Source organism: Hakea prostrata, chromosome 3 (assembly GCF_041222555.1).
Source record: "Hakea prostrata isolate BN-2017 chromosome 3, UWA_Hpros_2, whole genome shotgun sequence".
NCBI lineage: Eukaryota > Viridiplantae > Streptophyta > Magnoliopsida > Proteales > Proteaceae > Hakea > Hakea prostrata.
The window spans coordinates 32037098-32052705 of NC_142602.1; the positions used below are offsets into that span (position 1 = coordinate 32037098).

Consider the following 15608-nt stretch of genomic DNA (forward strand, 5'->3'; position numbering starts at 1 on the left):
ATACCTAACTCATTATTATTGAGGTGTTAGGCTTGTGATTGGCCCCTATCATGTTGAAGCCTATGGTCGGGGCAGCGGAAAAATGAGTCATAGCCAATTTTTTTATTTTATATATTTATTTATTTAATTTAAGATTAGAAATTTTCTATATACAGGGATGGGAATGAGAATATTAATTCCACCAAATCCATGCGAACCCAAGACCTACCCGTGCTCCGTTAACTGCTTTACTAACCCATCATTGGCATCATAGCCAAATTTTGTCTAAAAAGAACAGAGCTATCACCTTAGCGTGAATAATAAAAAAATCCACCTTGTGATATATCACTGGAGAAGAGCCAACTTATGTAGATCACATGGTTTTAGTGCACAGTATAGTGATATGGTATCGGTGGAATCTAATTGATTTATCCTTAATATTATCTAAAAGATCGAATTTTGAACTTTATACCCCTCATTCGCATTATGCAAACAATACGATATTGACATGCTACCGATGTCATTAATGTACAAACTTATATGTTTGTCCCACAATGCACGCAATACCAATACCTTGAACCATGATAAAACACCCTTTGTTTGTAGGTAATTGACTTACGCCCATCGAAAGAGTCTCTCAACAAAAATTGTTGATATCAAATTTTATAGAAAAATTGCTTGGCACACAATCTGCTGCATGACCCCTTTTTCAATTGACCTGCAAGTGACATCATAAGAGTCTTGCCCCCATAAAAATAAAAAAAAAATAAAAATAAAAATAAACTAAACTTATAAGAGTTTGAGATTTTGATCCTCACCTAATGAAAAATAAATTGCATTGAAATCTCAACCAAAATACGAGATTTAACTGTATTGAAAAACACTTTTCTTAAAAAATAAAAATAAATAAAAATTTCACCTGTAAGTCCCACATTTTTGTGTGGTTGGGAAATCGACGAAAAACAGTCTGTGCTCCCCCCACGAGGTGAGGATTCAACTCACAATTCAGCCCATTCACCAAAGCTAGATCCAAGAAATTTAGTAGTAGGAGTGTAGGACTAGGCAGCCTTTGTCGTCAGGTTTTAATCAACTCACCAAGTTGCAGTTTTTCTTCTTTGGTGGGACACAAATGCAGTTGATGTCTTAATTGTAATGCCAGTTGATGTCTTAATTGTCTGCCTTCCGGGTAATGCCAAGACCATTGCTGTCCACATGTACTGCTAGCCTTTTCTCAGCCACAAGGAGGAGAATGCCCAAAGCTCTGTAGATCTAAAACAATTATTGTTTTCCCCTCTTGGGTAGATAGATTTAAAGCTTTTAGATTTCTAGAATCAGAACGTTATCTCCAGCCCTGTAGTCGCATTGATTCTCCACCAAACACTTTATTGTCCACACGTTTTCCTGTTCTACACGTATCTCTTCCCCGTTCCGTTCTTTCCTCTGTTCTCAGCTTTTCTTTGTTTCTTTAATTTTTCGTACTTCGATGTTCGTTTTCTTTCGATGCTCGTGAGTGTGCTTCTCCATTTTCCTCTTTGAATTTGACCCATTTGTGAAATTGGGACTCAGCCACTTGCATAGTTCAAAGTTAAACCAAAACCCACTTTTCTGTCTGTTCTGTTTTGCTCAAAATGTACTATTTCCTTTGCCCTTTCTGCAGATTTTTTGGGTACTATTTCTCTTTGTGAAATAGTTTTTCTGGGTAGCTTCAAAAACTCTTCTAAGAGTTGAGAACTAGAAATAAAATAATCAGAAGCAAATAGTAGACAAAGAAGAGAATGAAAATCCAATGTGATGTTTGTGAGAAGGCACCAGCTACTTTGATATGTTGTGCTGATGAAGCCGCTCTCTGTGCGAAGTGTGACATCGAAGTTCATCAAGCAAACAAGCTTGCAAGCAAACATCAGCGACTTCTTCTTCAGTGTCTCTCCAACAAGCTCCCTAGATGTGATATCTGCCAAGTAAATATAGCTCTTCCTCCATATTTGTGTGTGTTTTTATTTGTTGAATGGTTCATTTGATAGTTCTATCGCCTTCTTTTTGTTGATTAACTTGCTTTGGGTTGGGTATGGATGAAATACCCTAAAGATGGAGTTCAGCAACCAAGAAAAACTTTCTAATCGTTTGAATGGCTTAATTTTCTGTATAGCACTTCCTGTTGTCTCTAGATAATAGAGATCAGAATGCTTATAATTTTATACTCCTTTTTCTTTCATTTACATGCTTTGGGTTGGGTATGGAAGTAATACCCCAAAGATGGAGTTCTGGAAGTAGGAAGTACTTTCTAATCGTTTGAAGGGCTTGAAGGACTTGAAGGGCTTGAAGGACTTTAGATGATAGAGGTCATAATGCTTTATACTCCTTTTTCTTTCATTTACATGCTTTGGGTTGGGTATGGAAGTAATACCCTAAAGATGGAGTTCTGCAAATAGGAAGTACTTTCTAATCGTTTGAAGGGCTTGAAGTTCTTTAGATGATAGAGGTCATAATCCTTCTTGGTTCCCTATATTAGAGTGGTGGAGTAGCAAACTTAGTGGCTAATAGCTTGGCATCTATGGAGTTTTTAATTGTATGATGTTGGTTATATTTGCATTGATCCATGAGTAGCTTACATGTAATTGGGGGGGAAAGGAGAGGGGATGCATTAGGATTAGATATCAGAACTATATATGGTAAGAGGAACAATCAGAGATAAGCCAATGAGGCAGAGGTTGCTATTGTATTACTCGTTTGAAGCTAGGTTGTGTACTCTTTAAGTCTTGAGTGGATCTGAGTGATAATTCTTTGCAATTTCTCTTTTCCATCTAATTTGTAGGAGAAGGCAGCCTTCATCTTCTGTGTGGAAGATAGAGCTCTATTTTGTAGGGACTGTGATGAGCCTATCCACTCAGCTAATAGTCTTTCCGGCAACCACCAACGACTATTGGCCACTGGGATACAGGTGGCTTTGAGCTCTGGTTGTGCCAAAGTAACTGAGAAGAGCTGTTTAGAGCCATCAAACGAGAACAAACGGCCACTGTCAGGGAAAATATCAACACCACAAACCACAACTTATGCTTCTTCATCATGGCCTGCTGTTGACGACTTACTACAGTTTCCAAATTTTGAGTCCAGCGACAAGGTAACATTTTTTTATTATTTGGCTACCTTCAATTTTTGCCTTGATAAATAGCAGAATTCAAGATGGAGATCTTCATGATGAAAATTAATTTGAATCTTAGGAAATTATTTTGTTGTGGCAACTATATTACCCAATTACTGCGAAGACTATGAAACTCCTCAGGGGAATATGGACTTAGTAAGTCTGTTGTCTCAAATGTAGATGCAGTTCTACCACTCCCATTAGCTTATCTATAAGATGGTAACTTATAATGGCGTTTGAATTGTCGATTTCTAATTCTTTTATGGCCAGAATGGTTAGAGTAGAGTTTTGTACGATCATATTCAATCCTAAGTGACCCTCTTTCCCAAGGCTTCACTGCTAATCTGCTCTGTATACTTTCTGGTGAACAGAGATGGAATATTTTCATGCATCTTTTATTTACTTTCCTGAAGCTCGAGAGATACATGTTCATATGGCATGTAGTTGATACTTCTGTATTCTAGGGCTCCATTAATTGAAGTCATTTAGTCGGTTCAATTCCATTGGATACAGTTCTTGTTATGGATGAGCCATCATAGCTATTGTACACTGTTATATAAAGAGAATTAAACACGCTAACAACTTATAACCACTCAATTGTTTTTGTCGAGTAGTTACATTTCATGGTCAGAACTTGAAGTGAGTTAGGTACAAGTATGCATCTTCATGACTTTATCATTAATGAGAAATGGTCCACCCAAGTTCACATGAGTTGTAAGGACTATTGCTCCATAACTTTAAACCATAACTAATTAATAGAAGCTCATGTGTGCTTACAAGTTGTTAATGTAGGTTTGATATTTTTTGTCACAGTACACTAGCTATGGTGCCTAACCCATAATGGTTTTCTCTTATAATTGCTTATAATTACTTTCTTTTTCTCGCTTGCCTGGTTATTTTATTAACGCTTGTTTTCATTTAATGTTTTCAGAAAGAATCTGTTGAGTTTGGAGAGCTTGAATGGTTTACAGACATTGGTCTCTTTGGCGAGAAAGAATCCGAGGAGGCCTTAACAGCTGCTGAAGTTCCTCAGCTTTCTGCTCCACAAACAAGCAATCTCACCTTTCACAGACCCACCAAATCCTGCCAGCCCCACCACAAGAAGCCTAGAATTGAGATATCAGATGAAGAAGAGTACTTCACAGTTCCTGATCTAGGTTAAATTAAAATTCACACACACTTTCATATAGGTCTTTGTATGTTAATGTGATGCAGTAAATATGTGTATGGAAAGAAGTGTTGCACTGAATTCTAGTGTTATTTCTTTCATACCACAGCCATGTTTTTATCTTCTTGAAGTCATTAATGGTTTTATTTGAAGCTGAAACACACTTTCTCCGTGTGTATTTATATATCTGTGCGTCTTATGTGCTTGTGTCTGCATGCATGTATCTTTTATGTGCTCTCCTATACTAGTGTTTAATTTTAGAATTTGTTATCTACAGTCAGGGCATTGGTTTCCCATTGTGTGTGTTTGTGTCTATTGCATTGAAATGAAGAAATTTGTCTACCGTTTATGGATCTAAAGGTGAGATTTGATATGAAGTCTTGAACCAGAAAAACACAACTTAGTTCTGTCTTCGATGACCGATTGCTTATCTCATAGCTGGTGGGTTAGGGTTCTCTTATTTCTTTCTTGAGTCTTGACTCTGGAACCTTCGTCAAAATCAGGTGGGGTAGGGTTTTCTTGACATTCAGTATAGTGCTTCCACGAGTTGCGGAGTAGCTGATGGAACTGATTTGTTGTTTGGTTTGAATATGATTTGGCTCTTTTTTATTTATTTATTTATTTATTAATATTTTGGTAAGAATATAATGCGGCTTTGATTTCTTGACCTCACTGCCTATGAATATATGCTCCTATTTACTTAACATTTTGTGGTTCAGATTTTTTGTTTTTTGGATAATTAGATAATTTATTACTAAAGAGAATAAAAAGAAAAACAAAAACATAAGTGAGGCAAATGCCTCAACTACCAAGCAACCAAAGAGGCATTGAGCCAAGCAATTTCCCAAGAGCAACAATTAAAGTAAACTTGATACACAATTTAGTACTAAACAGCGCAAGCTGGAGCGTTGGCCTTTTTGGGAAAGGAAGGCTATCCTATGTCAAGACTGGAGGAATACGGAATGGAAACTATATAGAGGCCTTTCTTGCTGGGATAAAAGAGGGTCTACACCAAGCACAACAAAGGAACATAAAACTGGATGAAGTATGGTGCAACAACAAAAATGTCCTATCTCTAATTTCATCAAAAAACCATCACAAATGGCCAATAAACTATGTCCCCATTTTGGTAGAAATAATTTGTAATATTGAAGACCCGACCCTAAAGGATCTTCACCATCCAACACTACAACTTTGGTTTAATCATTTTGCATTTATGTCATCCATAGACCACCAGCATACTAATGTTGTTGTAGACTTCAATAAACTATGTAATTGCTTCTCTAACTAATATAAGCTTTTATTTAGTATCAAAAAAGAAAAAGAAAAAAAGTAAACTTGATACATAAGTACAAGTGGCCCAATGCCAAAGTAAGAGACATCGAGCCTAGCAACTATCTGAGAGCAACAGTAAAAGCAAACTAGTTCTACAACACAAGAGGCCTATAGTCATACATGGAAAGGCCCCTAGTTAAACTTATGTTGTCTCCTGTTTGGTCTTAGCTAGAAGCCTTCCTTATAACACATGGACCAATGCAGTGGCACCACAGTCACAGCTAAGGTAGCATCACAAGATTCAGATGAAGAACGAAGAGAACAGATCAGAGTCCAAAACATGTTCGGAGAGTTCAACAACGATGGTCCTCGTGACTTTTCCCCAAAGCTAGAGAAGCCATTAATAGCTAGAACCCTTGACGAATTGAAGCAAACCTCATAAACAATAATGGAAGAGGAAAAGAATCTTAATCTGAGCTCAAACTAGAAACGGAGAGATCAACAACGATGATTCTCAAGGCTTACCCCCCCCCCCCCCAACAACACTAGAGAGGCCAAAGTGGAAAAGAACCCTCAATGATAAGAAACTGATCTAGAAATAGAAATGGAAGAGGGAGAGAGAAGGAGAGATAGAGAAAGGAGGTGAATCCATATCAGAGTTTGAACTCAAGTCGGAGAGAACAAAAACGATACCCCTTAAGGCTTCCCTTGACACCAAGGAGCCATCGAGACTAGAACCCTCAATAAACAAAGATGAACCTTGAAACGGCCTCCAACACGCCTCATTATTATTATTATTTCTTACAGAGTCCGGGACAACCAGAGCAGATGAGGAGAAGAAAGAAGAGGAGAAGTAGACAAGGACTTCGGATCACAGAACAAAGATGTAGCTCGACCACTCCACCAAAGAAATAGAAGGAGAAGAAACAATGGGAAGAGAGAAAGTTCGATCCAACCTCAAAAGAGGACAAGAGAGGCGGAGAAGCAAAGGGAACAAAAGAATCAAAGGGAAGAGAGTAGATATCAAATATGAGATCATGATTGACCTAACCTTTGCAAAAACAGACCAGAGGGAGGAGAAAGGTGCTCAAATAAGAGAGCACGACCAAAGAACTGCCAAAACAGAGAGGAGACAAGGAGAGGAGGAGAAGGAGGAGAGGGTGGCAGAGAGACACACGGCAAAGGACCACCAGCATTTCTCTGCCGTCAGAGATACCGATCGAGGAGAAGAGTGAGAGAAGAGAGAGAATAGGGAAAGGAGGTAGAGAGACACATAGCAAAGGACCGCGAGCGTCTCTCTGCCTCCAAAACTGCCATATTGAAACCTAATAACCAGTTGCCAAACAATTGCCGACTTCTTCCATTTCTTCCTTGAATCTCAGAAGATTTGGTTTTACTGTTGTCTCCTCAAAATTTAGAGGCGAGAAGGCCTAGATTGATGGAGTTGCATCTACAGTTCGAAGGAGTTGCAAACCAGATCCGGATGGAAGATCTTGTTCCAACTAATGTTGTCTTGCTCCCTGTTTCTCTATTACTCTTTTAAGCAACTCTTCCTTCCTTGTATCTTCTGCTTCTTCTTTCTTATGATGGAGGGTTGATTTCTCCAGTGGAATTAGTGAATGACAACGAGCGAGTTCTCTCCGTTGGCAAAGTTCTTGGAACTCGGAAGTTGATTGCTTATGAAGTCATTATTACTCTACTCCTTGTGGCTCAGATTTACTTATGCATAATGTAAAACTCAAGATTTACTTATGCATGATGTAAAACTCATTCTGTTTCAAATAGGGGTGTCAATTTTCAACCCAAACCGTTAAAACCGAACCGAACCGGCCTGTTATAGCCCGAACCGGCCCGAACCGATCCTTAATGGGCCGTAATTGGGTTGAGGGTCCTCAACCCGAACGGTTTCGGGCTGGCCCGGCCCAGCCCGTGTGCGGCCCGTTAGCCCGTTAGTCTTTTACATAAATAAAATTAACATATTAATGTAAATAAATTTTTTTGGTATTGTTTAAATGTAATTAATGATCCATGAATTTCGGTGTTTGAAACGTTGAGACTCGAGTTTGAGTAGTTGAGAGTTGAGTGTTAACACGTTTAACGGTTTAAGTTTTAAGTTTTAACTTTTTAATTTTCAAATTTCATTTAGTTTTATTATTTTAAAATTTAAAAGTCTTAATTGATAACTCTTAAGTCTTAATCTTAATCGTTAACTTTTTAATTTTCAAATTTCATTTAGTTTTATTATTTTAAAATTTAAAAGTCTTAATTGATAACTCTTAAATCTTAATCTTAATCGTGAACGTTGTTTCAGTTTCAGACTTTCAGTCTTTCACATTTTCACTTTTGTAAAATCAAGCCTCAGGGTTTCAAATTTCATTTTCACGTTCATGCTAATGCCATCACTTATCGTTGGATCTACTTGGAGTCTTCATTATCTATCTTTTGTAGTTTTGTGTGTGAGAAACTAGGATTTGGAGTTGAGGAAAAAATAAATATAAATTTCAATATTGATTTTTAATTTAGTCCAAACCGAATCCAAACCATTAGGCTAAACCATTAGTCAACCCAAACCCAAACCGCACCAAACCAAAACCGCACCGAAACCGTTATCTTTTAAATGGGCTAGTTTGGGCTGGGGGTTTTTCAGCCCGAAACCGTTAGGCCCGGCCCAAAACCGCTCCAAACTGCACCGTTGACACTCCTAGTTTCAAAGTTCGACCGGGTTGGGATGTCAAAATTTTGAAATTTCAACTGAAGTTTTAGCGGAACTTGGTACAAGATTGTGAGAATGTGTCAGGTTTCGATTTGGTTTTTTGTGGTTAGCCTATTTAAGGCCAACAAACTCATTCTCAACGTTTTTTGTTTTGTTTTTTTTTTATTTTTTTTATTTTTTATAGAAATAAAGATAATAGATTACCCAAAGGACAGTTACATAGTTTAGTTATATCCATGGTAGTCCAAGTATTTTTTAAGGCTATTGATGACTATAGGTTAAGGTAGTAAACCATTACTCAAGGGTGGGGTTATGGAAAGTACTAATATTTTATTTTATTTTATTATTATTATTTTTTTGGAACTGAGGTTCATCTAGGCCAGCTTGCACGCACCATGATTTACTTCCTTGGGGGGAGCTTTATATTAATGCCGCCGAGTGGGTGTGTACCCAAGACCTACCCTAGGGAAGTTGGGTCTTTTTTTTTTTTTTTGGGGTTGCCAACCCCGGTTTCCAAGGCTTTGCCCTGACTAATCCGGTGTTCGACCCGGGTCACACACCTGGTTGTGGTGGGTGAGTCTCCCAGTGGGGAAGTTGGGTCTTTAACCGCTTTAACATACCACCTTTTGGCGAAAGTACTAATATTTATATCTCCGTCAATCTCGGATAAATAGCGTCCACAAGTCTCGCCAATTTTGCTTAAGTAGTGCCTCATTAATGCGCTTAACCGTGCAGCCAGCCGTCCGATCTGATCGGACGGCTGGCATCATCCTCTCATTAAATTAATGAATTTAATTCAAAACCCACCTCATAAAGCGTGTTTTCTCAGTTCAGTTCGGTCTGATGCAAACCCAGCGGTCCGTCTGGGCGGTTCGAGTGGGTTAGTATAAGATTGATTAATACGTTTTATGAGGTATTACATAACCAAGCCCTATACGTATATGCACGAATCTGTAATCGTATAAACAACCACGTTCAAAACATTTTGAAACTACCCAAAACCAAAACCCTGTTCTTCACCCCACCCATTTCATTTGACGTTTTTGGAGCTCTGACCAAGCTGGAGAAGAAGAACATCAAGAGAAGCTAGCAAGACAGCCATTCAGCTCTTCGTTTTCTTTTCAAGTTGAGACCTGTTGCAGAGGGAGAAGACGAAGATGAAGACGAATTTGGGGGTTGCAGCTTGAGACCTGGCGTGCGTTGCAGGTGTACTTACCCTTGAACACGCACTTGCAGAGCAGTTCTACAAAGACATTTTCAATCGATATCTTCTGCCCCAACTCTTGTTCTAGGTCAACCTCGAATCCTCTTGTTCTAGGCGAACTGAATTATTCAGGTATCCATCATCTCTCCCAATCTCTTTTGTCGATTTTGGCTAACGTTTTCACTGCATTTCCTTGTTCGAGAGTGGATGGTTTGGTTCTAAATCTGATAATGGTTCTAAGTCATTCTGTTTCTTCCATTGTAGAGTCTAGTATTTTGGGTTTTATAATGATTATTTGGTCCAGTATATGGGAAATAGAAATACTACCCCTCATCTCATGGCGTGAATACACACACAAATTTTTTTTTTTTTCCTTCTAGAATGCTTAACTACAAAGATAGCCTATCTTTTTCTCTATATGAGTTTGCCACTTGTACAGCTCTCACATTAGTTATATGATTATGGTGGAAAAAGAAGAGTCGAATGGTCCTCTGCTTCTCTTTTCTCTCAAATTTGTTTCAAGCTAATTTAAGATCAGATGCAAAGATTTTATTGCAGCATGTGGATAGATTATATAGCCTTTGGTCTTGTTTTGTTCTATTATCAGTTGTTTTCAAGTATTTTGTAGCAGTTATGGTTGGCGAACAAGGTTTTTTTATATAATTTTTTTGTTTGGGGGGGGGGCGGGGAGGGGGATAAATGGCTTGGCATACAGGATTGGTCTCCATAGATTGTCTTTTCTCTTTTGTCTGTTGATTATGAAGTTAGTTTTTGCAATTCCCTTCTCATCATGGAGATGAAGGAAGGTCAACCTGTAAGTAGATCTAATAGAAAAAGTCTTGACATAGTCTAGTACCAGATGATGCGATCTTCAATGGGTAGCTGGGTGATTGGAATTGCAAGAATTTGTTGACCATATGTCTAGGCCACCAAGTGAACAAGAGTCCCCGGTCCTAAGTATGAGAATGATCATCAATCAATTGAGCCACTTTAGAGGGTCCATTCCTTGGTAAGGGATAGCAGCCCAGATCAGGCAAACTGTCAGGAATCCAATTAGAAGTCCAAGGATTAATTTGATTGCCATTTTTGACCTGTATGAACATGCCCTACTTGATGAGATCCCACCCCTTTAGAATAGAGCGCCATCCCCATGAGTGTATCGGTTGTGGTTGCACTTCCAAAAAAGTGCAATGTTTGCAATATTTGTGGTGCATTAATCTACCCCACATAAAATTTTGAAAACGAAGTAATTCTCATGCCTTTTGAGACAAAAGCATCAAGTTAATTGCTTGAAGGTTTCTAAAATTCAAACCACCTTAAGATTTTGGAGAGCAAAGAGTATGTCAGTCCACCATGTGAACGTGTTGTTTTTCTCCATTAGACCAATAAAAGGACCGCATAAATTTCTCCATGTCCTTCAGAGTTGTCGAAGGCATCTTGAAGCATAACATGAAATGAGTTGGTAAGGCGGCAAAAGTATATTGCATAAGGATGATTGCTTTCCCCGAAGATGATAAGATTTTAGTCTTCAACCCTTGCAGCCTCCCATTAAGTAGAGCTAGAAGAATACGACAATGCTTTTTCTTTAACTTACCTAAAAAGAGAGGGAGGAATACCCAGGTAGATATCCATTATTTATGTTGGCGTCATATGAAACCGAATCGAAAGATCCCTCTTCCGATTGGCTGGTGTACTCGAACTATAATGACCTTTGGTTTTGTTGAAATTCAGCTCCTGCCCCGACTGAGAGCAATAGTCCTGAATAATCTAGCCGAAAGTTTGAGCTTTTGCCTTTGTAGCTAGACCAAATAAGATTAAATCATCAGCAAAAGCAAGATGTGATACACCTCCATGTACTAGTTGAATGCCTTTTAATTTCTTCTGTTCCATAGCAGGCAGCTCTAAATGCAAGGTCAATAGTTCAACACATAGTATAAATAAATACGATGAGAGATGATCCCCCTGTCGAAGTCCCCTGGTAGGACAGAAATTGCCTGCAACCGATCCATTAATAAGAAGGGAGTATTTAACTGTTGTAACATAGAACATAATCCACTCAATCCACTTAGGAGAGAAGCCGTATAAATGAAGCGCTTGCTGAATGAAGTTCCATTTCAGGCGATCATATGCCTTGCTCATATCAAGTTTGATTGCCATATGACCTTTATTTCTTGTCTTGTGTCGATTGATCTTCTTAAGAATGTCATGTGCAATGAGAATATTGTCCTGAATGTGCCGACCTTTGACAAAGCCATTTTGTTGAAAGGAAACTAGATAAGGGACAATATGTTTCAAGCGATTCACCAAAATGTTGGAAATGATTTTGTAGCTCATATTGTAGAGACTGATCGGCTAAAATCTCCTACTGTGTGAGGGGAGTCTACCTTAGGTGTAAGAGTAATGAAGGGCGAGTTTGCGCTTTTCTTCGATATACCATTGCTCTGATTTGTCCTCCAGGTTCACACTTTCATGCACAACAACAAAATTCCTTAAAGCCTTTTCTTTGACCTCCAACTTTTTCACTGTTTTCTTATTCCAAGATCTTAAAGAAGAAGATAAAGATGATAGCTTGCCAGAATATATGAAGGAGATACATTAACTGGCACTGCCCAACTCTGAATAAGAAGGTCCAGATAAGATTCTTCATGAGTCCAGAAGAGCTCAAACCTAAAAGGATGCCTCTGTTTTCCTTCCTGTGGATCCACCCTTAGGAAAAAGTGCCTTATGATCAGAATGAGAGATAATAATATGGTGGATAGTAGCCTCTGGGAATTTAGAAAACCATTCCATGTTGCATATAACCAGATCCAGTAGTCCCTCAATCCGATGAGCATTTCTTTGCTTATTTGACAATGTAAAGTTGCTTCTAGTAGAATGGAGTTTGAGCATGCCAAACTCATTAACAAAAAATTGGAATGGAGCTAAGGATACAGAAGTTAAAGGCCTATCCCCTTGACGATCAATTGGCTTAAGATATGAGTTTCAATCTCCTCCAATGGCCCATGGTTGGTCAATGAAAGATGCCAAGTTTGAAAGCATTTGCCACTGATACTTTTGAATGGATGGATTCGAACTTAGATACACACAAGTAAGATACCACAGATTTGTCCTAGATCCTTTCGATCCAAACTGCATTTTTTTATTTTGTGCATATATACGGTTTGTGGTATTGTAACAGTTCCAATATCTGTTATTGCATACTTAAAGAAGATAAAGACACTTATTAACAACAATCATTTATTCGTCCAAGCAATCCGAGCCTCGTCAAAGCTGGTAGCTTTCCTTAATTGATTTGATTCTGATTTCTCCCTTTCCTGCTTCCTCAGATTGAGAAACGGATTGGTCTTATTTATGCTCATTCAATTGGTCCTTTGCTTCTATGTTCTTGTTAACTAAAGATTGTCAGTGACAATGGAAAGAAGGTCAAACGCAAACACATTTTCACTAGAATATTACTCAGTTTTCTGCTTATGGGAAGAGGGAAATGAATTTGCATTTCTAGTCTTGAGGGAATGAGGACAGAACCAGAGGTGGATTTTTACTTCCCTATGTTTTAACTTGGGTGGGTGGGGGGTGGGTGGAGAGGATGAATGCCAAAGCAAGGTTATGAAGCCTAGATAAGCAGAAGCAATAAAAACAGATTGGATTTGCTGATATGCATTCTCCAGCAGCTAGAGAACCAGAGTAAGACAAATTTCTCCAGCATGGGAACTATAGAAAGGGAAAACAATGAGAAATCCCTGACTTTTCTATTAGCTTTGGATATCCAAAAGTTTGGAAATGAGCAAGTTGGAAAAAAAAAAAAAAAAAAAAAAAAAAAAGAAGCAGAGATGAGTAAGAAAGAAACAAGTCTTAACAATGATAACAGAAAAGAAAAAGGTGTGAAAAACCCTCCTCCCAATGAAAAAAGTAAAATCCAATTTAGTTAGACAAATTGAATATGCATTCGAGAACCAGAACCACACAGATTTCTCCAGCATGGGAACTACTAAGGGGGGAAACAGTGAAACCTTGACATCACTATTAGTTTTGGGATGTTTGGAGATCTTCAAATTAGCAAGTCAAATGCAAAGAAAAACAAAAAGGAGTAATAAGGTAACACAAAGCGGCGTGAAAACCCTCCTAGCAGTGAAAAACTAAAATCCAATTTAGTTAAACAAAGCTTTCAAACGGTGGAGGAAATTAGCACAACACTCTTACTTCAATGGTAAGACAACTTTGAATGATTTAAGCTTACACAGTAGACCAAGCTATACCATAGATGAAGAAGATACAATTCTGACATATTCAGAAATTAGATTCCTTTAGAGCCTATGACAAGCAGAAAACATAAGATTAGTTTCAACCCGCCAATACACAAAAATCAGCACCACGAAAGATAGAGTTCACACTGCTTGTATATACACATTAGCTATCAGAACTTACTACTAGATAGAACTCAATGTAATACCCAATTCAAAGGACACACTGACTATTTAAACGAGAAAAACACAAAAATTGGCCTGAGAAGATGAAAACTATAATTGCTCGATTTGAAAAGCTAAATTTGCTCAAGAATGTGATCAAACGGTACAAAAAAGTATGTCAAGGTAAGTTTTAGCATGGTATTAGATACACCATCCATGGAATACATCATCTCTATCATATGATAACAAATTAAAACTTTCTACAATTACCAATAATCCTTACAAGAACATGTTCCATCTTTGAAATGGTGAAAACGGGTGACATCTCTTAGTATTATTTCTCTTCCCACAAGCTTAGAGATGAACTTAAATGCCAAATGGCAGTCAATACATACTCTGAGGTTCTTCATGATCCTCAGAGTCGTTTTCTTAGGAGTACTCATAAGCCCAAATGCAAGTGCTAGCTTCTCACTGTGATGGCTCAGTATCTGTTCCTTCAACTCTTCTTCTAGATCATGCAATACTGCTTTAGTGTCAGGGATGAAACCCATCTTTTTTATCTCTTCCCACAACTTTCCGATCACCTGATAGATTGCATCCTTCTGTGGATGGACTCCATCTTCAACCCCAAAAACATGAACTTTATCCTTGATCTGAGTCCAACTAAATCCTTGATCTTTCTTTACACCTCTATCTTTCATCAAGTTTCGGATCTTAGCAGCATCAGCCCATCTTCCACAAGTAGAATATACATTGGCAAGAGCAGAATAGGCCCCACTGTGTTCTAGGTCAATACCCAACAAAATCTAGCCAACTCTACATTTTTATGAACCTTGCAAGCTAAAAGTGAACCCCAACCTATAACATCTGGTTCGATAGGCATCATCTCTATGACTTCTTGAGCTTCTGGAAATAACCCCAGCATGACCAATCAGATCAATCATGCAGGCATAATGGCTTTCGGTGGGTTCAATCTTGTGCACATTCTGCATCAAATTAAAGTAGCTCCGACCTTTTTCTACTAATCCTGCATGAGTACATGCAGATATCACTCCGACATATGTTATATGATTAGGTTGGACTCCAAATGTAAGCATCTTTTCAAACAACGCAATGGGTTCTTCTCCCAGACCATGTTCAGCTAGAACTATGATCATAGAGGTCCAAGAGACAGTATCTCTCCTCCAGTGGATTTGATTAAACACAAGCGTGTCCCCTTCAATGGTTCCAACTTTGGCATACAAAAAGCCATATGAGTGTCTTTATCTTCTTTAAGGATGCAAGTTTACAAAAGAGCTGCATTAAAATTGTCGAGTTACTTAAAAAATCAAACAATTGCCTAAGCAATAGTATTTGTAGATGTTATAATTTGTCTAATCAATATAGAGATACCTACCATATGCTTTGCTACCAAACTGATATCCCTTCAATTGGTGTTCCACCTGCAACATATACAGTCAATTGAGAATGCTCGTCTTCTCTCTTTAATAATGTTTGTCGTAGTGGGTTGTTGTATTTTTTGACCTTAGGAAGATGGCAATCGTTTCATGCTTAGAATGCTCGTCTTCTCTCTTTAATGTTGTCTCATCCTTAGAATTATAATTTGTTTTGTTATAGTTTACTTTCATTGTCATAATATGTTGTTTATCTAATATGTTTTTTCATCTGTACAACAATTACAGTTGTACTAGTACTAGTGAAATGGGTCGTAAGGTTGCAGCAAA

General features: G+C 38.1%; 2 protein-coding genes across 3 annotated transcripts; one reads left to right on the forward strand and one right to left on the reverse strand.

Moving 5' to 3' along the window:
• The first annotated feature begins 1317 nt into the window (after positions 1 to 1317).
• On the forward strand, positions 1318 to 4811 carry LOC149022093 (B-box zinc finger protein 24-like). 2 transcript variants are annotated; one of them, XM_089150272.1, is made up of 4 exons: positions 1318 to 1485; positions 1637 to 1937; positions 2792 to 3097; positions 4050 to 4811. In XM_089150272.1, the coding sequence occupies exons 2-4, from the start codon at positions 1755 to 1757 to the stop codon at positions 4278 to 4280; spliced, it is 720 nt and encodes a 239-aa protein (XP_089006398.1). In that variant the 5' UTR covers positions 1318 to 1485; positions 1637 to 1754; the 3' UTR covers positions 4281 to 4811. The 2 variants fall into 2 exon arrangements, with proteins under 2 accessions (XP_089006398.1, XP_089006397.1); XM_089150271.1 differs by having other exon boundaries at positions 1318 to 1937.
• A 9339-nt stretch (positions 4812 to 14150) lies between these two features.
• On the reverse strand, positions 14151 to 15041 carry LOC149022094 (pentatricopeptide repeat-containing protein At2g22070-like). The gene is made up of 2 exons (XM_089147544.1): positions 14802 to 15041; positions 14151 to 14690 (listed from the first exon to the last, which is right to left on the reverse strand). The coding sequence occupies exons 1-2, from the start codon at positions 15039 to 15041 to the stop codon at positions 14151 to 14153; spliced, it is 780 nt and encodes a 259-aa protein (XP_089003670.1).
• Positions 15042 to 15608: the final 567 nt, after the last annotated feature.